This window comes from Natrix helvetica, assembly GCF_964273705.1.
Source record: "Natrix helvetica genome assembly, chromosome: Z".
Classification (NCBI taxonomy): Eukaryota; Metazoa; Chordata; class Lepidosauria; order Squamata; family Natricidae; genus Natrix; species Natrix helvetica.
The window spans coordinates 141474032-141498965 of record NC_138554.1 but is presented as its reverse complement, the minus strand read 5'-3'; the positions used below and the strand labels follow the sequence as shown (position 1 = coordinate 141498965).

General features: G+C 47.4%; 1 protein-coding gene across 1 annotated transcript in view; it reads left to right on the top strand.

Moving 5' to 3' along the window:
* Positions 1–24934, top strand: part of LOC309401625 (SCO-spondin-like) — a gene marked incomplete at its 5' end in the record, with an annotated part of 141400 nt that overhangs the window by 100367 nt on the left and 16099 nt on the right. The window contains 18 exon segments of the mRNA XM_081970693.1: positions 704–800; positions 896–1119; positions 2676–2825; positions 3145–3311; positions 3565–3728; positions 4549–4794; positions 7675–7871; positions 10063–10272; positions 10554–10721; positions 10945–11076; positions 11750–11993; positions 14280–14432; positions 14798–14844; positions 15695–15865; positions 16417–16596; positions 22961–23116; positions 24313–24324; positions 24327–24442. Of these exon segments, the coding sequence (XP_081826819.1) occupies positions 704–800; positions 896–1119; positions 2676–2825; positions 3145–3311; positions 3565–3728; positions 4549–4794; positions 7675–7871; positions 10063–10272; positions 10554–10721; positions 10945–11076; positions 11750–11993; positions 14280–14432; positions 14798–14844; positions 15695–15865; positions 16417–16596; positions 22961–23116; positions 24313–24324; positions 24327–24442 (2834 nt within the window).

The following is a 24934-nucleotide window of genomic DNA, read 5'->3' as shown; positions in this document are numbered from 1 at the left end:
GCAGAGAGGAGGAGCAGGAGGAAGAGGAGGAGGAGGAAGAGGTGGAGGAAAAGGTCTGTGGGAACTTGCTGCTCTCGGAGCTTTGTTGTTTTCTTGCAGACATTTCATGACCCAACTACGTACTAGCATCAGAGCAGAAACAGGTATCACATAATGTAACAACCGGTTCATCCAAACCGGTCCATACTGGTAGCCATCTCTGCATCAGAGCCAAAAGGCGTTGTATATAAACAGAGTTCAACTCTCCCTCCTTCTAGCACTGAAGATGTTCCCTAGTTGAGTCATGAAATGTCTGCAAGAAAACTAAGGACCCCACAGTCCCCCTCCTCCTCCTCCTCCTCCTCCTCCTCCTCCTCCTCCTCCTCCTCCTCCTCCTCCTCCTCCTCCTCCTCCTCCTCCTCCTCCTCTCCACGCACCTCCTCCCTTCTAGCACTGACAAAACATCTGCAAGAAAACCACCAAGTTTAGAGAGCCCCAAGGACCCCTCATTTTAACCCCGAGCTACAAAGATTCTCCTTTATTAGTTTTCAGAATATATCTATAGTTAGAATCTCCATAGACATCTATAGCTATTGCAGGTAATTGCTTTAGTCTGTCAAGATTCAGTCTTTGGGTGCACAGCAGTAAAATAACTGCTCTGAAGTAACACCACACGTTTTCTTGGTTCTTCAGACCTAACACACACATCTCTTGATGTCTTCAGGTGTCCCCGAAGAGAGGAACCTCTCCTCCTGGTTGGGACTCCCCAAATGGGAATACGCTCAGCCCGGGGAGACAATCTATGCGCCGTGCCAGAACTGGTGAGTGTATGCCGGCAGGGAGTGTCCAACTGTAATTTGCCAGATTTTGCACATCTCCAAAATAAAACCACTGACCAAACCTTTTTCCTTCTCAGCACCTGTGTAGATGGGCACTTGCAGTGCCGGGCAGACTCCTGGTGCCGCCTGGATGGTGGGTGGTCCAGCTGGGGACGATGGTCTCCCTGCAGCCAGAGCTGCGGGGAAGGTGTCCAGTACCGTTTCCGGGAATGTAGCAATCCGCCACCACAAAATGGAGGCCGGGGCTGCGCTGGTGGCGGTGAGCAACAGAGACCGTGCCAGAATCCAGAAGAATGTCCAGGTGAGTTTGGACCAGTACCATATAAGTGAAAGCTCACCTTTTCTGAATAGTCCTCGATTTACGACTGTTTGATGAGTTGCAGGATCCAATCTGGTTCGGTTGCTGGAACCATAGGTTTTATCTTCCGAACTTTCGGACTCATGCTGGAGCCCATCCTCGGTGAACAACTCTCTAGCAGAGCGTGCACTGTTCCACATGTGGTATTTAGATGGCGCCCGTTGTTTGTGTGGCTTTTTAGTTGTTGATTGGGGTGTGTGGACTTCTAGCTGTTAAGTGGTTGGCTGTTGTTTGTTTGCGCTGCCCGGTCCTCGCCTTCAAAGTCCTTGATAGGCTGGTGGTAATTCAGCACTCCTGTTGACTGATGAGGGGCTCGTTTCTCAGGCTTCATACATTTCCCTGGCTGTTTTTGGGCCTGCTTGGCCAACAATCTTAGTTGCTGCAAAGTTAAATGCATTAAATGCTCACGACGGGCACTATAAATACCACACATAGAACAGCACACACACACACTCTTCTAGAGGGAGGTTCCCTGAAGATGGACTACGGCATGAGTCCAAATGTTTGGAGGACAAAATTTCCGAATTTCCCAGTCCGAATGTTCAGAAGACAAAATCTGATCCCGCAAACATTATCCTGGGATATGTATATTCGCCGTCGTTCATGTTTCATTTAGTGACCATTTGAAGTTTCAATGGCACCAGAAAAAAAGAGACTTAGAACCAGTCCTCACACTTATGGCCAATGCAGCATCCGCACGAGATCAAAATTCAGATACTTGGCAACTGACTCATATTTATGACGGGGTCATGCGAACCCCTTTTGTTAACCTCTTGACAAGCAAAGTCAATGGGGAAAGCCCAATTCATTTAGCAACCACTTGATTGGCTTAACAACTGCAATGATTCACTTAACAACCGCGGCCGACAAAAAGTCATCCAATCTGGCATGACTCGCTGAACAGCCATCTCGGTTTAGCAGCGGAGATTCTGGAAATTGAGGGCAACCCCATATCGCCATGTTTCCCAATCTTCAAGATGGGCAGACTTCAACTCCCAGAATTCTCCCTGGCCTGGAGAATTCTGGGAGTTGAAGTTCACGCCGCTTAAAATGACCGAGATTGGGAGGCATGTGTAATAGTTTCTTGTGTACGGAAAACTGGTGTGTCGCACACCTTTGCTCCCTCGTGTGTCTTTTTCTGAGTGTGAGGAAGCTCGCCCCCCCCCCGCTGCACAAGCCTCCTCTTGATTTCAGGGGTGGGGCTATGCAAATGCTATCTCTGGTGGGAGGAGCCTTTCACAGCAAGCAGCAGGGTATCCAGCCTTACAGTGAGGGGGTGATTACCCCTCCCTTTCTGCTGTGGTTTCTTTGACCCTGAGATGGGCAGCTGGCCTGTCCCTCAAAATGCACAGTCCAGGGGGGAGCAACGGCCTGTGGGACCCCCCCCCAAAAAAAAACCCACTCTGGCATGGTCCCCAGGGATGAGCATTCGGCCCTCAACAGTTGCATTCTGCAGGGAAATTTCCCCAATGTCCAACTCTTTTCCTTGCACCCTCTAGAGGAGGAAGCCTGGGACCCCTGGAGCCCCTGGTCCCCCTGCAGCGTCTCCTGCGGAGGGGGAGAGCAGATGCGCAGCCGACGTTGTCGCCAGCCAGATTGCCAGGGTTTGTCCTCGCAAAGCAAGACCTGCAACACGCACGTCTGTCTGGGTGAGTCTGCCGGGTGGATTTGATTCGGTTCATATTTCTATTCTATTCTAAATTCTATTCCTGTTCCTGTTCTGTTCTGTTATATTCTGTTCTATTCTATTCAAAATTCTATTCTATTCTATTCAAAATTCTATTCTATTCTATTCAAAATTCTATTCCTATTGCTATTGCTATTCCATTCTATTCTATTCTCGATGTCCATGAGTTTGGAGCAGGACAAGGGACAAAAATGTAGGAACCCCCTTCTCCCAGCTTGGGATGTGTGTGTGTCTGCAGCCTATGGCCTCTGGGTGCTAATCTACCCCTTCCCCCCTTTCAGAGGTGGGCTGCCCCGTGGGCCGCCTCTACCGGGAGTGCCTGGCGGAAGAAGGGTGCCCCTATAGCTGCGCCCACCTCACCCGGCAGATGGACTGCTTCTCGGATGGCTGCGAGGAAGGGTGCCACTGCCTGGCGGGCACCTACCAGCACAAGGGGGCGTGTGTCCAGGTTGGCACTTCTGTAGAGAAGAGGAGGAGGAGGAGGAAGAGGAGGAGGGGGGAGTGATGAGGACTGTGAGGTCCTTGGTGCTCTCTGAGCTGGATGGTTTTCATGTAGACGTTTCCTGGCCCAAGTAGAGAACGTCATCAGTGCTAGAAGGAGGTGGAGTTTGCAAAGAGGAAGAGGCAGTGATGGTGGTGGAGAAGAAGACGTCACCTTCACACACACACACACACACCGTTCATATCTCTTTCTGGCCCAGGAGTGCCCCTGTGTCCTGAGCGAGGAGGTTCTCCAGGGGTTTCGGAGACATTCGTCCGAGACCCCTGATACGCCTCTGGTCATCCTGACTGCTGATGGCCAACGTGTCTCCGCAGAAGAAGAAGTCACCCCCAACAGTATCATCTCTGCCGCCTGCAGCAACTGGTAAGTTTCCAACCCCTCCCCCCCCCAGAAAATAGGGTTCACTTCCTGCCCCCCTGAAGATTTCCTGCACCTGGGGCCAGGTTTGGAGAGAATATGATGACACTCTGGATGTCGTCGACGTAGGGCCCCACATTTCTATTGTTCCGTGAGGCAATTTGGAGGCGGGGGTCTGTCCCATTTTACGACAGCTGTTAAGTGAATCCCTGCAGTTTATTATGGTATGGTTGTTAAGCGAATCTGGCTTTCCCATTGAGATTGCTTGTCAGATGGTCGCAAAAGGGGATCGCGTGAAGCCCCGGGACACTGCGACTGTCATAAGTTTGTGCCAGTTGCAAAGTGTCCAAATTTTGGTCACATGACCCCAGGACGCTGCGACCGTCATACACATGAGTCAGTTGGCGAGCCTCTGAATTTTGATCACGTGACCCTGGGGAGACTGTGATGGTCGTTAATGTGAAAAACGGGCCCGAGTCACTTTCTTCAGTGCCGCTGTAGCGTTGATGGTCACTAAATGAATGGTCGTAGGTTGAGGATGGCCTGTAGCTGTACCCTCCACATTCCCTTGTGTGACACAGGTCGTCCTCGACTTACAGGAGTTCATTTTGTGACCATTTGAAATCAGCTCTGAAAAAACCGACCATCCCCCCCCCCTCCATGTTTACGATGGAGGATTCAAAACTGCCTCACTTAGCAACCAATATTTCGGACTGAACCGTGGTTGTACATCAAGGGTTCCTTCTACTCCCAGAATTAAATTCTCCGTGCACCTCCGTGCAGATGCCCCCTGATGCCCCTCCCCACTTTCCTCCCCTCCATTCAGCTCCTGTCGCAACGGCCAGCTGGATTGCATGTTCGCCCTCTGCCCCGTGGACGGGGGTTTTACGGCATGGACCACCTGGTCTCCCTGCTCCTTGACCTGCGGTGGGCTGGGCAACATGACCAGGACACGCGATTGCACCCGTCCGAAGCCTGCTAATGGGGGGAAGGATTGTGTCGGCCCTCGGACGGACATCAAATACTGCCAGACCCTAGACTGCAAAGGTGAGGGCCAGAAATGGCCACCGCGGTTTTGGGCTTTCTCCACCGCTAGAGAACCCTACATAACAAGCTAGCTAGTTTATTGGAGCAGATTCTATAGGAGTGGTCCCAAACATTTCTGGCTCTGCCGATCGGTAATCGTGTCAGCGGCAACAGGAGGGAGATGAGATGTTTGCGCATGTGTGCCATTTGCACAAATGCAGGTTCGTGCATAGGTGTGCTCGTCCGCTGCTTGCGTGACCTGCTTCCCAAGAGGTCGCGGTCCAGTATGAGCTTGCAGCCCAGGGTTGGGGATCCCTGTTCGATAGCAGGTTCTATATTGCCGACAGAAGTTGTGAGTTCCAACACTGGAGGTTTTTACGACAAGACCGGACAGCCATTTGTCTGGAATGGTATTGGGTCTCCTGTTGAGCAAATGGTTGGACTAGAAGACCTCCAAGGTCCTTTCCGACTCTGTTAGTCCATTATTGAGCCTCCATTATTCCAGCATTTCTCAATCTTGGCAACTTCAAGAAATGGGAATTAAAGTCCACATTTATAAATACAAATAAATACAAATACAAATACAAATACAAATATTTATTTGTATTTGTATTTGTATTTGTATTTGTATTTGTATTTATTTGTATTTATAAATGTGGACTTTAATTCCCAGAATTCCCCAGGCAGCAAGCAAGAGAGAAAAGGAGGAAGGGAGGGAGGAAGAGAGAGGGGGGGTGGGGAGAGCGGGAGAAGAGGATTAAAAGAATAATAATAACCATACCTTATTTTTCAGTCAATATAAATCCTCAAATTTCCTGCCTCTGAAATCTGCAATCTTTGCAGATCTTAGACAAAACGTAAACATCGAACACAACTTGTAGGACATATCTTATGTACGTATGAAGACTGGTATCTAAAAATTGCACAGAAGTAACAAGCCTGGTCTCGGAAAACTGAACAATCTTCAGTTAGATTTTGAAACAATGAACGTCTTTTGCGGATGACGCCGAAGAGGCTGCGAACAATCAAAATGATCAGAATGGTCAAAAAATTTGGCAACTCCAAACATTTTCCATTTCTTTTACTACAGGCTTGCTCATGCGTGCGCTTGTACACATGTGCACACACCCGCCCATCTGGGCGGGTGGGCAGAGCTTCCTGCTGCCGCTACTACCCGTTCGCCCGATCCGGGGCAAATCGGGAGCAACCCACCTCTGATTCCAAATCTCAGTCAACAAATGCTCTGTCTTACGCGTTGGCAGAAGAAATCAGAACACAAAACACAAGCGGGGTGAATATGACGACCCCCCCCCCCCACTCTATCTATCAAGGACCTCGGAGTACTCATCTCTAGTGATTTAAGTGCCAGAGCAGCTCCCTGCAACAGCATTGCCAAAAAGGCATTAAGAGTTGTCGACCTAATCTTGTGAAGCTTCTTCTCCGGTAATATTGAACTGCAAACTACAACATACAAAACTTTTGCTAGACCAATTCTCGAATACAGCTCATCTGTCTGGAACCAGCCCTGCATATCAGACCAATCGGGCGAGTCCAGAGATATTTCACGAGGAGAGGCCTCCGCTCCTCTGCTTGCAACAGAATCCCTTTTGCCACCAGACTTGAAATTTTGGGCTTAGACAATTTATAGCTTCGCCGACTTCGATCTGACCTAAGCGTAGTACATAAAACTATCTGCTACAACATCCCACCTGTCAATGATTACTTCAGCTTCAACTGCAACAACACACGAGCTCACAATCGATACAAACTTAGGGTAAACCGCTCCAAACTCGATTGCAGAAAATACGACTTCAGTAACAGAGTGGTCAACGCCTGGAATGCTCTACCTGACACTGTGGCTTCTTCCCCAAACCCCCAAAACTTCAACCTTAGATAGTCCTACTGTTGACCTCGCCCCGTTCCTAAGAGGTCTTTAGGGGGAGTGCATAAACGCACCAGTGTGCCTTCCGTCCCTGTCCTAATATTCCCTTGTATTCATATTCATTTCATGTATTCACAATCATGTCTACGCTTATATCTGTTATCTAATTCGTACTTGAAGAAATAAAATAAATAAAAAATAAATAAATCAAATCAAAACAAAAGAAAATGTGAATGATCAAAACAGTCAAAAAAAAATGGCAGCTCCAAACAGTGCTGGGCTTCGCAATGTGCTCTGCAGAGAACATGGATGATGATGATGATGATGATGATGATGATGATGATGATGATGATGATGATGATGATGATGATGATGATGGAAACCTGCTAACCACCCCCTGACGTGCATTTTGTGTTGCAGAAGTCGCCCACACCACAATAGGACCAGTCCCAGCAACCCCAGGTGAGCCCTTGCTCAGTCCTTCTCCAGAGGGTGGTGGGAGGAAAGGGGGCTCAGGCCTGGTGACTCTGCTGACATGGCTGAGGAGGAGGAGGAGGAAGAGGAGGAGGAGGAGGAGGAGGAGGAGGAGGAGGAGGAGGAGGAGGAGGAGGAGGAGGAGGAAAAAGACTGCGGGGTCCTCGGTGCTCACTGAGCTTGGTGGTATTCTTGCAGAGGTTTCATGACCCAATTAGGGAACAGCATCAGGAAGAGGGAAGGAAGGAAGAAGGGGGGTTTGTGGAAAGGATTAAGAGGAGGAGGAGGAGGAAAGATCATGTGGGCTAGAAGAGAGTGGGGTGTGCAGAGAGGAGGAGGAGAACTGTGGGGGTCCTTGGTGCTCTCTGAGCTTGGTGGTTTTCTTGCAGACGTTTCATGACCCAACTAGGTAACATTATCAAGGGAGGAAAGTTTGTGTGGAGAGGCAGAGGAGGAAGAGAAAGAGAAGGAATAGGAGGAGGGAGAGGAAGAAAACAACACCGTGCTTGGTCCTTTGCTGGAGGATGGTGGGATGGAAGGGAACTCAGCCTGGCAACTCTGCTGACCTAGCTGGCCTCTCTCTCCCCTCCCGACAGGGTCTGAGGATGGCGGCCTGACCCCCTGGTCCCCCTGGACACCCTGCTCCAAGACCTGCAGCGATTCTGACCTCCCCGCTGTCAAAACCCGCCGGAGGTTTTGCCTGGGAGGAAACGGCTGCACGGGAGACACTCTGCAGGAACGAGAATGCAACTTGCCGCAGTGCACAGGTGGGCAGTCTTGCATTCGTGGCATCACTTGCACACGGAGCCGGGGGCCTTGGGATTGCTACATAACGGCTCGAAAAAGGCTTCCTTGCTTGCCTCTGCACCCTCAGAGCAGCGTGTGGAAGTCGTGGCAGAAAAGCCACCGTGGTATCACCAGCCGTTTAGCCGACAGAATTTCTGGACGTGAATTTTCGGCTGGGTTAGAATCCAAAGTGCCACCGAATTGTTAGCCATAGACGATGGGAAGGTTCTTAGCTCCCCGATAAAATAGGATCTAGGATAGAAAGGTAGATTAATATCTATAAGGACAATGTTTAGCTCAGGGTTCAAATGAGGGGTCGTTGGGTCTCTCTGAGCTTACCGTTCTTTTCAGAGTAAAAGACGTACTGGAGTATAGTTTTTGAGGAGGAAAATAGGGGGAAAAATTCTGCCTACCAGGTATTCATTTTTATTCCCATAGCACCAGAAAAGCAAGCAAACACAATAGTATAATAAAACAACATTTTTTGCCACTTTTTTTCTTTCCCCAGGCAGCCAGGGAAAATCTTAATAAGTTTAACTATATGTCTGGGCATTCAGCCAAAAGCAGTTAACAGCTCGTAAAATGTAACAAAGCTGAATCAACAAACCAACCCCTCGCTTGCCTGAAGGAAACCCTTGAGAAAACTCAGATAGTGATAGGAAACATCCCTGCCTTGAAAATATTCAAAGCTTTTTTCAACCCTACTGAGGTGCTAACAAGTGATTGCTTCACTTGTTGGCATCTCATTAGGACTGAAGAAAAGCTTCCAAAGAGCTTCATTTGGAGTATAAGATGCACCCAATTTTCCACCCTCTTTTAGGGGGGGAGGTGTGTCTTATACTCCAAAAAATACGCTAGTTTTTTTCTTGCAGATGTTTCTTTTTAAAAAAAATTAAAGTGTTTTATTTTTCAACATCTAAACATTTCATCTTTCCTTAAACAGTGTCGCCTGAGTACAAATATCTTTGTGCAAACAGCTTTTAGCATTTACAACATCATTCACATTAATATTGATTCCCTAATTTTAAAATGGCATTATATTAAGCAATTGAAGATTATTAACCTATTCATTTTCTTCTTAACGTATCTTCTAATAAAAATGCAAGACTAACATTAATCATAATTATCTTCCTCATCATAATACTAACAATTACCATCTTGTTTATTCCTCTATCTTAACATATTTTCTACTCTTCCGTAGTCTTTCCTTGTTTCCAATTTTCCTTTTTTCGCTAATCATTGATAAAATACTTCCCATATCTTATAATATTCAGTTTGTCCTTTCTCTTCAATGATTAGTGTTAATCTATTCATTTCTGCACGAATATTTTCCTGATCACCTTCTTATCAGTAGGAATCTCTTTCCTGCAGGTGTTTCATGACCCAGCTAGGGAACATCATCAGTGCTAGAAGGTAGCGGGGTTTTGTGCAAGAGGAGGAGGAGGATTGTGAGGTCATTGTGGGGTGCTCCCTAAAGTTGGTTTTCATGCAGATGTTTCATGAGCAAGTAGGTAACATCATCAGTAGTAGAAGGGAGTGGGGATTGTGGAGAGGAGGAGGAGGAGGAGGAGGAGGAGGAGGAGGAGGAGGAGGAGGAGGAGGATGATGATGATGATGATGATTGTGGGGACATTGGTATTTCTAAGTTTGGTTTTCATGCAGACATTTCATGACCCAACTAGTAACATCATCAGTAGTAGAAGGGAGTGGGGATTGTGGAGAGGAAGAGGGGGAAGAGGAGGAGGAGGAGGAGGAGGAGGAGGAGGAGGAGGAGGAGGAAGAAGAGAAGGAAGAGGAGGAGGAGGAGGAGGAGGAGGAGAATGGAGGGGTCTTTGGTGCTTTCTAAATTTGGTTTTCTTGCAGACGTTTCATGAGCCAACTAGGTAACATCATCAGTGCTAGAAGGGAGTGGGGATTGTGGAGAAGAGGAGGAGGAGGAGGGGATGTGGGTGGTATTCTTGGTGGTTCCTTGATTAGGCTGTCTACTCCCTTCTTGCATTGATTATGTTACCCAGTATGGTAACAAAACACCTGCAAGACGTTGAGGGGGTCCTTAAGGGTCAGCATCCCCTCCCACTTGCCTTGGGAGTGTCCAAGTGGGGCGAAGCCTCCACCCTTTGCTTGGCCCTCGAGCCATTCTGAGGGCTGCCCACCCACCCTTTCTTTCCCCAGAGACCCCCGTGTGCGAGGGCAAAGGTTGCTTCGGCCTGAACTGCACCTGGAACCCCTGGTCCCCCTGGAGCGAGTGTTCCCGCAGCTGTGGGGTCGGGCAGCAGCAGCGCCTGCGCACCTACCACCCTCCCGGCCAAGGTGGGCACTGGTGCCAAGACATCCTGACGGCCAACTTGGAGAGGCGTTTCTGTAACCTGCCGGCTTGTAAAGGTAAGTTTGGGGGCCCCGGTCTTCCCTTGAGGAGGAATTCACTGTTAAAGCTACTACAGAAAAACCACAATTCCCCACTTTGATGCTTTCATCTGCATCCGAGCATTCCTGTGGCAAGGAGTTCTGCAGGTGAACTGGGGGGGGGAGCCATCCCTGGGCACTATGAAAGCTGGTTGGAGGTTGGAAAGAGAGGGACACACACACACAAACAGCCCAGAAGCTGACCCATGACTAACCTGTCGGTCGGGGTGGGTCTTCCCTGCCTTGTATCTCTGCTGCAGTGGACGGGGCCTGGTCGAAGTGGAGCCCCTGGTCGTGGTGTGACCGGACCTGTGGGGGTGGGCGCTCTGCCCGCACGAGGACTTGCACCAGCCCACCCCCCAAAAATGGAGGGCGCCTCTGCCCTGGCGAGAAGTACCACATGCGCGTTTGCAACCCTCATCCCTGTGGTATGTGGCGGGAAGGGGTTGCGTTGTTAACAGCTGGATGTAGGGGCATAGAATCGTTGGGCTGGAAGGGAACCCTGAAGGTCTTCTAGTCCAACCTCCTGTTCAGGCAGGAGTTTGTCTTCTATCCCGGTCAAATGGACCCCCTTCCAGGTGGGGTCACAATCTGGTCATTCCTGATACATTTTCCAGACTTCTAATTGTAACGGACACTCTTGTTCTGCAGAGGAGACATGCCCTCCCATGATGCACTGGGTGGGATGTGCCAACCGGTGTCCCCGGCATTGCTGGGACCTCCAGGAAGGCATTGTGTGCCAGGAGAAGGAAGCCTGCGAGCCTGGCTGTCGCTGTCCCGATGGTGAGGAAGCTTTGCTCATTTAGTGACCATTCAAAGTTACGATGGCCCTGAAATTTTGGGGGGATCAATTGCAGTCAGAAGTCAAGGACTAACTTAGGGTCATTTTCCTGCTAGAGTTGGTGAGGGAGAGGTTTTCTCCTTGGTAATTCCTTGATTAGAGTACTGGCTTGATTGTTTGTCTGGTGTAAATCCCTGCTTATCCAGGAAGATTGGCATTCAGACAAATCAGCCATCAATAGATACATAGAGAGAAATCACATTTACATGCCATTGAATGGAATGATTCAATGAAAACTGAAGAAGGAAGCAGAAAATTCAGAGTACATCCCCACAACCAGCCAACACACAGATAAGCAGGGATTAACACCAGACAAACTATCAAGTAGAAAACAATGCTCTAATTCAGGAGAGTCAAACTCATGGCCCACTGGCCAGGTGCATCATACACTGACCAAACCCATGCCTTGTTTAGTGAAGGGGGAAGATGTCAGAATTTGACCCCCATGCTCTAATCTAAGAACTGGGAGACTCCAATCCTTTTATAAACTATAAATGGACAACCCCTCATTCCTTTGCACTGAGGATATTACCTAGCCAAGTAACCACGCAATCGAGGCCAATTCAGGCCTAGATTCAGATTCGCTTTTCTTGTTCACCTGGCTCTCTCTGTTAGGTACGCTGGAGCAAGATGGCACCTGCGTTCCCCTCACCCACTGTGAGTGCACCGATGCCCAAGGACACAGTTGGGCACCAGGCAGCCAGTACGACGATGGGTGCAATAACTGCACTTGTGCCCCTGGAGGGAGGCTTCTCTGCACCAACTACACCTGTCCTCCCATCGAGTGCACCTGGAGTCTCTGGTCCAGTTGGTCCCAGTGTAGCGTCACCTGTGAGAATGGCCTGCGCACCCGCTTCAGGTAAGGCTGATGCCAGGGCACTGTGAGCAAAGTTTGTCTCTGGGAGAGGACCGGAACTTGGGACTCAGGGAGCAGATACATTCCACATTGAGGGCCACACCCCAAAAGGCAATAAGACAGGAGCCATTTCTGTGCGAGTTGATTCCAACACAGAAAGAGGTTCAAGAGACACGATGTGACCCATCTCCTCTAATCCTCCTTTCTCCAACTGAGAAGTTCTCGGTCCTTGTCAGATGCTAAGATAGCTGTTAGTAAGAGAGCCAGGAAGTCTCCACCCCAAATACATGGTCAAAAATGACTTGTAAATTGGAAAGGGTTTCAGTTGCTGGAATCCTGGCAACTTCACCCTTCGTCTCAATAAATCTTGTTAAAGAAGATTATCAGTACTCTTTAACAAGATTTATTTAACAAGATCTATTTAACAATAATAGGAATGCGGTGGGTCATGGCTAAGACGTTGAGCTTGTTGATCAAAAGGTCGGCAGTTCGGCGGTTTGAATCCCTAGTGCCACGTAATGGGGTGAGCTCTGGTTACTTGTCCCAGCTTCTGCCAACCTAACAGTTCAAAAGCAAGTAAAAAATGCAAGTAGAAAATAGGGACCACCTTTGGTGGGAAGGTAAGAGCGTTCCATGTGCCTTCGGTGATGAGTCATGATCACGAAAATGTCTTCAGACAACGCTGGCTCTTCAACTTTGAAACAGAGAATAGCACTGCACCCCAAGAGCCAGGAATGACTAGCATATAGAATGTGCAAGGGAACCTTTACCTTTACCTTTATTTAACAATGTTAAGGAAGGCTATCGGTAGTCTTTAACAAGATTTATTTTACAAGATTTAACAATAAATCTTGTTAAACAAAACAAGTGGTATTCTTTAACAAGATTTATTTAACAAGATTTATTTACAATAATAAACCTTGTTAAAGAAGAGTATTGGTACTCTTTAACAAGATTTATTTAACAAGATTTATTTAACAATACTTTTTAACTGGATTTATTGAGACAAGAGGAGTGAGTTTGCCAGAATTCCAGTAACTGGAACTATTTCCAATTTACAGCCTTGCCCATTATGATGACAAGTCATGAAAACTGTAACTTGTAATTTGACCTACCAGATGTTAGAAACCTGCAGCGGTCATTAAGTAAACACCATGTCCTTAAGCGAACCCATTGTTCCCTAAGAGGGGCTTTTGCCAAAGAATGGAAATAAATGGTGTTTTTTGGCAAAAGTGATGTAAATTGTGATCATGTGATTTTGGGATGCCGCAAGCAACCTTAAATGTGAGTTGGTTGCTGAGGTCTCAAAATGCGGTCACATGACACTGGGGAAGAGGGCCGCCTATTGGAACCAGGTTGTAAGTACATGTTGGAGAGATCTGTCATCTTCAAGTGGTTCCTAAGGGACCAGTCGTAAGTCGAGGATTGCCAAAATCTGAGAATTGTAAGGGGGAGCTGAGGCCTGGTGCTTGAGCCTCTCTGTGGAGAAAGAGAAGGATGGAAACCAAAGACCCCAGTTGGGGGGAGAATATATAGGGCTGTGATGGTGAACAGGTGGCAAGCGGAGCCATTTCTTTTTTATATATATATAATTTTTATTTTTATTTTTCAAAACAAACACAACACATCCTTCTTTACATACTGTAGAAAGTGTATCAGTTGGTTACAAAAAGGCTTTTGTGCATCTCTTCCACAGTCAACAAACATAATTCATATTAACTCAATGGCGATTTCAGAGCATTGAGATCACATGTCGTCTCGTGGTGACATTGGTTTCTCCTCCTTAAGCGGAGCCATTTGTGAGGGTACAGCCTCCAGAAGGAGAAAAACAGCCCAACGAGCAATCCAGAAGTCCATTCCCGAACTTCTGGTTTGCGTGTTGGACCATTTTTGCCCACCCAAGGTTCCTAGAAAGCCCCTGAGGCTTGGGGAGGGCAAAAAACAGATCTACTGGGCCCACCAGAAGTCACAAAATGGCTGTTTCCCTCCCTAGGCTCCAAGAAAGCCATGCATGCATGTGCGGGGCAGCAGGGGGGGGTCACATGCATGTGCAGTCGGCACGGCGTGGGGGATTAAATTATGGGGTGGGCATGCAAGCGCAGGTGATAGCATGCATGCATGTGTGCTTTTGGCACCCGAGGTGAAAGAGGTTCGCCATCACTGATATAGAGGGTGCTGTTGCAGGTGGGACTGCAGAAGCAGTGGGAGAACTGGGCTGGGCCAGCAGTTGTGATGTGGGATTTTCAGGGAGAGCTTAAAAGATGGTTTGCAACCTTCTGTCCCACACAGGACTCCTACCTCCGGTTCCTGGGCCCCCGACTGCCTGATGGAGCAGGTGCAGACCCACCCCTGTACCTTGGACTCTTGCCCCCCTCTGTGTGTGCACGAGGGCCAGGAGACCAGCCTGGGCAGCACCTGGCTCCTCGGGGAATGCCAGCAGTGGTGAGTGACTCTCCCTCCACCCCTTGTCCTCCACGGAAAGCTGGGTAGACATCTCCTAGATCGGAGACCCCCAACCTTTCAGGGACCAGGAACCACTTCTGTTGTTTTCCTGTGGACCGGAGTGGGTGTGGTTTCATGTGCTGCTTGCATTCTGCAGACCAGGTTTCGTAGGTTTGCCTGGGCCAGTTTCTGGCACACTGCGGACCAATGCGGGTCCACAGACTGGGAGTTTTGGATCCCCAATCTAGATGGGAGGACTTTGGATGCAGGGATACCCAGCTGGGGGGGGTCTCCGGACATGGCTGCAGCTACAGGGAGATGTTCCACAACAAATTCATGGATGCCTTTCTCTCTGTCTCTTCCAGCATTTGCACCCCGGAAGGCATTTATTGCCTGGACATTACCTGCATAGGTAAGTTTACTTTGCTAGTAGTTGAACAGGTAGGTAACATCAAGCAAACTTTGGAATCTGGTCTTGTCAGTCAGAAAGCAAATATGTTACAAACAACTCGTCAGGACCCAAGAACCACGAAAGACGCGAAGCGTTATTTCTGAGCAGCTTGCTTTCTCCTTCCTCTCCATGAGACAGAATCTTGCCAAACTAAAGCAATGCTTTCCAGCACTGTTGATCTACAGATAGTTCTCGTCTTACAACAATCAATTTGAAGCTACAACGGCACCCCTAAAAATTGGCCAATGACCGTTGTTCACCCTGATGACTGTGGCAGCACCCCCTTGGTCACGAAGCCAAACTTCGGACACTTGGCAATTGATTCGTATTTATGACGGGTTGCTGTGTCTTAGGGGTCATGGGATTTCCTTTTATGAGCTTCTGACCAGCCATCAATGGGGAAGCCAGATGCACTTCAGAACCGGGTCACAGATGTAACAACGGCAGGGATTCACTTAACAAGTGTGGTGGGAAAAGTCATAAAATGGGGCAAAGCTCACTTAACAACTGTCTCACTTACCAACAGAAATGTTGGGCTCCATTGTGGTCATAAGTCGAGGACTGCCTGTACCTTCTAGAAAATCGTAGCTTAGTTCATTCTCAGGTGTAGCTGTGAGATCCAGCAACTGATCCTTCCTTCCTTCCTTCCTTCCTTCCTTCCTTCCTTCCTTCCTTCCTTCCTTCCTTCCTTCCTTCCTTCCTTCCTTCCTTCCTTCCCTCTTCTCATCTCTCCTTCCTATTCATATACCTTCCCTCCCTCCTTCCTTCTTTCCTTGCTTCCTTCCTTCCTTGCTTCCTTCCTTCCTGGCAGTGCATGGTGGATGGACCCCGTGGTCCCCCTGGTCCGACTGTCCAGTGACCTGCGGCGGCAGTGTCCAGATCCGAACTCGTGCTTGCATCAACCCGCCACCACGCAACCAAGGCTTGCCCTGTGTGGGCCCCGACACCCAGAGCCAGAACTGCTCCACCCAACCCTGCCCAGGTAAATGCTCCACTGGGCCCTTCAAGGTGACCTGGTGGGCAGTTGCAAATTCTCATGATTATTTATGATAGCATTGCGCCAAGTCATAGGTACACCACTTTAAAACAACCCCCTTTCAGTCTCTGTATCGGGAGATACACCTCAGGGTGGGGTAAACCCTGCAACGCACAGGAGAGTTGATGGCCAACAGTGCGCAATAGCCAGAAACTCCTTTGTTAGTCTGGGCCAACTCGCCGCAACCAACTTGCCACAGGACAATTCAACGCTGTATGCATCGTTTCCTTCAGTTACTTTTATTATGGGTGACCACATGTTGGTTCAAATTATTATGACTCTTGTATTTCTGGATGGACTTTCTTTCTTTGATTGTGGTTGGCCATGGCTCTGTCAAAATTAAGTTAACTTTCATATTGGTTGAATTGCCCAGCGTTGACTTGTCCACAGCAAGTTTTCTCAAGGTAAATTAGCCGTGGTGTGTTGGCCGTGGTGAGTTTTCCTGCGGTGAGTTGTCCCGTTCTACTCTTTTGGTACTCCTCCCTATTTTCACACAGAAGATGCGCTGTGTCCCTGGTCAGCGTGGAGCCCGTGCTCGCAGTCCTGTGGCACTGGACTGACCTCACGTACCAGGAGCTGTGTGTGCCCGACTGCTTCGGCGGGCGCTGAGGGAAGTCTTTGCACCCAGCACAGCCATCCCCAGGAGACGGAGGCTTGTTACTTGCAGGCCTGCAGAGGTAAGGAAGAAGTATTCCTCGGGATTTGGGACAGGATGCAATTACCTACAAGGGGTGTTCTCTCCTTCTTGGCGTGATGGAGTCATAACTCTAATCACACACTACGGTACCCCACCATCTGCACTCAGAGACCCACTAGCTCTCCATCTACGCAGGAGCTTCCACCCTACACCACCCCCCAATTGTGATGCCATGGATCCCTTGGTCCAGCAAGGCTGTCCTGTCACCATTCCTCCTGGCCGTGGGTGATGGGTATTGCTGTAGATCCTGGGAATTACTAGCTGGGGAATTCAGAGAATTGAAGCCCAGAAGTCTTAACATTGCCAAGGTTGGATACGCCCATGTTCTACACCAGTGGTTCTCAAAGTGGGCAGTACCGCCCTCTGGGGGGCAGTGAGATGGCTTAGGGGGGCGGTAAGAGCCAAAGGGGGCGGCAAAGGAGTGCTGGAGGTGGCCTCCACTAGCGAACTATTCAGAACAAGTTTGCTCACTCACCCCCGCCCATCCAGAAGCTGCTCGATCGCTCGCTCCCCCTGCCCATCTGCACTTTGCTAGCCCTGCCCACTCACTGATTAGCTGGCTCACCAATCGCCCCGCCCGCCTCTAAGAGCCCTATCTAAACCCAGTTATCTTTTTTTCTGCTTGGCTTTCTATAGATAGGGCTCTTAGAGGTGGGCGGGACGATTGGTGAGCCAGCCAATCAGTGAGAGCAGGACTAGCATAGTGCGGACAGGTGGTGGGGAGCAAGTGATCAAGGGAGGCCATTTCGCCTCCCTTTGCTCCCACTTTGTCTTGATGAGGTCACTGCAGCGCGGACAGACGGAGGTAGCCAGAGTGGTGGGGAAGCCCGGGGAGGCGGGCGAGCAAGCGAGAGAGCTGCCTGATCCTCCATCGTTCGCCTGCTCGCCCGCCCGGGCCGCTCTGGCTACCTCCATCCGTCCGCGCCCGGAAGCTGCAGCGACCTCATCAAGACAAAGTGGGAGGCGAAGGGGCCTCGGTGCCCTGCCTAATCCTCCTTCGCTCGCTCGCTATTTTGCCTGCATGGGGTGCCTCGGCGGAAGCCCTTTGCTGGCCGCCAGACCTCCCCTCCCCGGGGTGACAGCACATCCATGATCACCATCCCAGTAGCGCTGCGGCCGCTGGGCCTGCGAAGAGAGGGAGGGAGTAAGAGTGAAGGGTGAGGGAGAGCAGCAGAGGCTCTGCATTCCCCCCCCCCACCGGAGCCTTCCCAGAGGAGGTGGGGCTGGGGAATGTGGGGCGGGGAGGCGCTGTCTGGGGTTGGACTCGATGACCTCTGGGAGTCCCAACCGGCCCTTCTGACTCTGGAGACTAGAAGCAAGCAAACACACACACACACACACACAGCAAAAGTGTCTGGTTTTGAATATAATCCCCTAGTGCTTGGGGAAAAAATAAGAGGAACATTTGGATATACATTTTGAATTAACTTGGAAAGAAAATTGCTAAAATCACTTTTAGTTGTGTTCTACATTAAGAATTCATGCAGTAGCATTTCTTGTTGAATTAGCAGAGTAATATTTACAACAGCCAGCTAATATAGTTTTATCTGTCTTATAATGTGTGTGGGTAGAGGACTTAGGCATAAGTGCAATGTTTGCCTGTGATTATATAATAAATTCACAGCTTATACATTTGAATTAGATGTTTTTCAATTCATGTTTAACCTATACTTGATATGCTTGTATTCAATACATAAGGTGTTAATTATGTCAATGGAAGAGATAGGAAACTGCATTAGTGATATATATGTCAATGCATTGATTTGTACTAAAAATGTTTAGTTTAAAGAAGTATAAGGAATCACAAATATGAGCGTGGAAAATGTAATGTAGTTGTAGATGACCCTTTGCATGAGTTGTATTGGGAAAAATTATTATTATTATTATTATTAATAATAATAATAATAATAATAATAATAATAATAATAATAATAATAATAATAATAATAATAATAATGGCCAGGCAACTAAATGAAATTTTACAAAATGGTCAAATTGATGAATGGTTGACAACTGGAAAAACATACTTGATTCAGAAAGATGCAACTAAAGGAACAATACCTGAAAACTACAGACCAATAACATGCTTGCCAACAACCTTCAAATTACTCACAGGCATTATTGCAGATAACATTATGGATTATTTGGAAACAAACAACATCTTGCCAGTAGAGCAAAAAGGCATCAAAAGAAGGAGTAGGGGCACAAAAGATCAGCTTCTAATCGATAAAATGATATTAGAAAATTGTAAGAACAGAAAAACGAACTTGAATATGGTCTGGATTGATTACAAAAAGGCATTTGACTCATTGCCACATAGTTGGATCATAAAATGCTTAGAAACAACTGGCATTAGCAAAAATATTACATCCTTCACTGAAAAGGCGATGAAACAATGGAGAACCGAGTTGGCAGTAGGGAATGAGAACTACGGAATGGTTAATATCAAGCGAGGAATTTTCCAAGGTGATTCACTTTCACCTCTTCTCTTCATCATCGCGATGATCCCACTATCAGTAATCTTAAAAAAAAATGAAATTAGGCTACCAAACAGCCAAAAAAGCTGAAAAAATTTCACATTTATTATATATGGATGATTTGAAACTCTATGGAAAGTCAGAAATAGAAATCCAATCACTGACAAACACAGTCCGAGTATTCAGCACCGATATTTCAATGAAGTTTGGCATGGAAAAATGTGCCACTGTATCCATAAAAAGGGGCAAAATCACTGCGTGTGAGGGAATTGAAATGCCCAATGGCCAACTAATTAAATGCAACGAAAATGAAGCCTACAAATACTTAGGCATTCTGCAGTTGGATAACATCAAGCATGGAGAAGTAAAAACTATTGTCAGGGGAGAGTACACCAACAGAGTTAGGAAAATTTTGAAATCTAAATTGAATGGTGGAAATACAATCAAGGCCATAAACACCTGGGCAATACCAGTTATAAGATACACAGCTGGTATAGTTAACTGGACACAAGCTGATTTGGACATTTTAGACCGAAAAACCAGGAAACTAATGACAATGCACTACAGTTTACATCCACGTGGGGATATTGATAGACTATACCTACCCTGGAAATCAGGTGGCAGAGGATTATTACAAGTGAAGCAAATAGTTGAAGAAGAAAAACATGCACTGGCTGATTATTTAAAAGAAAGTCAAGAACATCTATTAATCGAATTAAAGAACAAAAATCTACTGAAGGCCCAACAGACGAAACAAGAATACAAAAAAGATGTGTTAAAATTAAGAATGGAGAGTTGGCAGAACAAAGCATTGCATGGCCAATTTCTGGAAAAAATAAAAGATAAAGTGGACAGTGAAAAAACTTGGTTATGGTTAACAACAGGTACATTAAAGAAAGAAACAAAGTCACTAATCCTGGCTGCGCAAGAACAAGCTATCCGCACAAATGCCATTAAGACCAAAATCGAAAAATCCTCTGATGATGCCAAATGTAGACTTTGCAAAGAAGTTGATGAAACTGTTGACCACATACTCAGCTGCTGTAAAAAAATCGTGCAGACTGACTATAAAATGCGGCACAATTCAGTGGCACAAATGATCCACTGGAATTTGTGCAAAAATTATAACATTAAAACAGCAACAAACTGGTGGGAACATAAGCCTGAAAAAGTCGTCGAGGGTCAGATGGTCAAGATCTTGTGGGATTTTCGCATACAAACGGATAAAATACTGGCGCATAATACACCAGACATCACACTGGTTGAGAAAAATAAGGTTACAATCATAGACATCGCAAAATAAGGTCACAATCATAGACATCGCAATACCAGGTGATAGCAGGGTCGCCGAGAAGGAATATGAAAAAATCGCAAAATACCAGGACTTAAAAATTGAAATTCAACGATTATGGCACAAACCAGTAGTGGTAATTCCAGTGGTAATCGGCACACTGGGTGCTATTCCAAAAGCACTGGAATTACATTTAAAACAATTAAAAATTGACAAAATCACCATCAGTCAAATGCAAAAGGCCGCACTGCTTGGATCCGCACACATATTACGAAAATACGTTACGACGTCCTAGGCCCCTGGGTGGGGCCCGACTAGTAATCAATGCCAAATCCGGCGAAACAACTGGCCGCTGTGATACAATTCTGTTGATGCAATAATAATAATAATAATAATAATAATAATAATAATAATAATAATAATAATAATAATAATAATAATAATAATAATAATAATAATAATAAGAAAATGATTCCCCAAAAAGGTAAAAGGCTACATTTTGCTAGAGTTATTCTTTGCTTCCAAACTGTTGAGGAGGGGGATTGGACTCCATTGTCTATATTTCTCTTTCCATCCCCATGGTTCTTTAGTGAAAATTATAACCCAAGAACATATAGATCTGTAAAATGTTCCCATTCTCACTTTCCATATTGGGAATCCCTAGGTACCATGCAATAATCTCATCAAATAATTCAAGCAAATGTTGGTGACATTGAGCTGAAGCCAAAGTTCAAGAAATCGTACCAAGAGTTTTGGTTACAGAAATAAATTTCTGATCGCTATCCTGCACTATGGACAGTGGTTAAGAAGCTCCTTGTTGCATTTCCAACATCATATTTGGTGGAACATGGCTTCAGTGCGGTCATCCAACTTCTCTCCAAGCAAAGAAAATGACGCCAGATTACTGAACGTGGTGATTTAAGACTCCTGCTAAGTGACTTAAAACCAGACATTGGGAAACTGGTATCACTTCATCAGGCCCATCCATCACATTAAGAATTTACTGAACAGTGAAGTAGTTACTAAATTTTGCTAAGTTTACTAAGTTACTAGTTATTAAGGTTCTTGATAAATGACTATCAGACTTTGAAAACCTGGTATCACTGGATCATGTTCAACAATTTTGTTGAATTAACTAACTACAAAGGTTTTTAAATTGGATTTTGAATAAATGTACAATTAATTGTTACAGTTTTGAATTTTACTGTTACTATCTTTATTCCTTCATGCAAACCACCCAGTCACATGACTCCCCCAGCCACGCCCATCAAGCCACGCCCATCAAGCCACGCCCACAGAACCGGTCGTAAAAAAAAATTGAATTCCACCACTGGGTGGGGGGCACTGAGGATCAGTTTGTAGCACCAAGGGGGCGGTGGACTGAAAAAGTTTGGGAACCACTGTTATTTATTTATTTATTTATTTTACCGTCCTTCTAGACCGCCCCCTCTCCCAAAAGGGACTCGGGGCCGTGTACAGTCCATGTAAAGAATATACAAAATACAATAAATAGAATTGAATATGTACAGTTAGAATGGAGGAGGTTAAAATAGAATTAAAAGAACTGTACAGAGCCAGTATATAAATATAATTTTAAACCCTAAAACACACACAAATTAAATTAAAAAACAATACCCCTAAAATAACCAGTTACTAGTACATATACCAGGAGGGACAGTTGTAATTATGCCAGGCCTGCTAATCGGAACAGGTGAGTCTTCAGTTTCTGTCGGAAGGAGCGGAGGTCAGTAGTGGTTCTAATGTTGGGGGGGAGGTCATTCCAGAGGGTTGGGCCCATCACAGAGAAGGCCCTACTCCTTGGTGTCGCCCGTTGGCATTGCCTAGTGGACGGCACCAGGAGAAGCCCCTCCCTGTGAGAGCGGATTGGCCGCAGGGATGTGTGTGGGAGGATGCGATCCCGCAAGTAACTAGGTCCCGTGCCATGGAGCGCTTTAAAGATGGTAATCAGCACCTTGTTCTACACTCTACAAACCAGAGAGGGAAATCTCCGCCCTGCGAGATCCTCCAGAATTGAAGAAGAAATGGGTGCACACTGAGAACGCTCAGAGGGACCCTTTCAGATTCGCTTCCTCAAATTGAAACCCACCTTTCAGAAGAACAGAGTTGAAAGGGACCTTGCAAGTCTTCTAGTCCAGGGTCCCCAAACCATGGTCCACTACCAGGCTGCAGCCCATTCAGAACCGAACAGCACAAGTGGTGAGGGAATTATGCGAGTGGCAGGAACGCTTACTTGTGCGTGAAGCTCCATTTGTGCAAGCGGCGTGTGGGCGTGCTCACCGCTTGCACAAATGGAGCTTTACGTGTGAGCGTGTGCGCAGCTGACACTTGAACACTGCCCTCTGGTGGGCCGCCAAGCAGAAAAGGTTGACCCCCTGCCCAAGCAGGAAGCCCCAAACCATTTCAGACAAACGGCAGTCCAGATCTCATTTTTTAAAAGCTGTGCCTCCTGATCTCAAGGCCGTTCTCTGAGCACCCGGCTGCTCCGTCCTCTGAGGCAGCAGCTTCTAACACCCCACCACAGGGTGCCAATCCTCCCCGTCCTGCTTCTCCTCCAGATTGTCCTTGGAGTCCCTGGACCCCCTGGACTCACTGCTCGTGCAGCTTCCTGGTGCAGCAGCGCTACCGGAACCGGCAAGGCTGGGAAACTGACCTGGAACCGTGCCTGGGACTGGATGGGCAATTCCGGATGTGCAATTATTCCCAGTGTTCAGGTGAGGCCGCGCCATCACAACCTCCTCTGTCCGCAATCGGCGGGAAGTCTTGTTTCCAAACTGCAATTTTCTTGTCTTCTCATAACTTCTCGTAATTGTAAAACACGAGCTTATTTATTAAATATTTATTTCATTTTGATCCTGCCTTGATTATATGGTTTATAAAAGATTCAAGGTAGCGAAGCTAATGCTCTTTCCTGCTCTTTCCCCCTCCCAATGACAACCCTGTGAGGTGGGTTGGACTGAGAGGGAGGGAGTGGCTCAAAGTCACCCAGATGGTTTTCACGGCTAAGGAGGAACTAGAACTCACCGTCACCTGGTGATTGCCCCAAAGTCACACAGCCGGCTTTAGTGCCTAAGGCGGGATTAGAATTCACTGTTTCCTGGTGATTGCCCCAAAGTCACCCGACTGGTTTTTGTACCTAAGGAAGAACTAGAACTCCCAGTCTCCCAGTGATTGGTCCAAACTCACTCAGTGGCTTCCATGCCTTAGGCAGGACTTGAACTCCCAGTCTCCTGGTGATTGCCCCAAAGGCACCCAGCAGTCTTTGGGCCAAAGTCACACAGCACTTTTTCATGCCTAAGGCAGGACTAGAACTCCCAGTCTCCCAGTGATTGGTCCAAAGTCACCCGATTGGTTTTTGTACCTAAGGAGGAACTAGAACTCCCAGTCTCCCAGTGATTGCCCCAAAGTCACCCGATTGGTTTTTGTACCTAAGGAAGAACTAGAACTCCCAGTCTCCCAGTGATTGGTCCAAACTCACTCAGTGGCTTCCATGCCTTAGGCAGGACTTGAACTCCCAGTCTCCTGGTGATTGCCCCAAAGGCACCCAGCAGTCTTTGGGCCAAAGTCACACAGCACTTTTTCATGCCTAAGGCAGGACTAGAACTCCCAGTCTCCCAGTGATTGGTCCAAAGTCACCCGATTGGTTTTTGTACCTAAGGAGGAACTAGAACTCCCAGTCTCCCGGTGATTGGTCCAAAGTCACCCGATTGGTTTTTGTACCTAAGGAGGAACTAGAACTCCCAGTCTCCCAGTGATTGGTCCAAAGTCACCGAAGTGGCTTTTGGATCTAAGGTGCAAGTAGTAGAACTCCTGGTTTCTAGCCTGGTGCTCACTAGAACCTGTCTCCTCATCAGGCGCCCCCTCCCCCCTCCCGGTTTTTGAGCTGACTTCTTCCTGTGCCTTTTTCCAGAGTCCAGCTGTGACCCCCCTTTGAATTCCGGGCGTGTGGCTCTCCCTGCGACAGCCACTGCTCCACCCTGAAGAACCCGGAGTTGTGCAAGGACATTCCACGCTGCTTACCTGGTTGTTACTGCCCTCAGGTGAGCGATGGAGAGATTGACCTGTGGAACTATCAGCCACAACCGGCTAGGAGGGCTGGTTGGAGATGGCCAACAGAGGGTTTCTGCCCACATAGGATAGCAGGGTGGAAGTGGGGCCATCCCCCTCTCTGCTCATGCTCAGAGCCACACTGAGCGCCGGTAGTCCTCCACTTATGACCACAGTTGAACCAGAAATTTCCATCGCTAAGTGAGACCTTTGTTAAGTACGTTTTGCCCCTTTTTACCATCTTTCTTGGCCCAGTCGTTAAGTGAATCACGGCAGTTATTAAGCAGTCATGAAGTAAATTTGACTTTTCTGGTCACCAAAGGGGAAAGGATCATGTGAGTCCTGGGCCTTGCAATGGTCCTAAATACGAGTCAGTTGCCAAGGCTCTGAATTTTGATCACGTGACCATGATGATGCTACGATGGTCGTAAGTGTGAAAAATGGTCCTCAGTCACCTTTTTCAGTGCCATTGTCACTTCGAATGT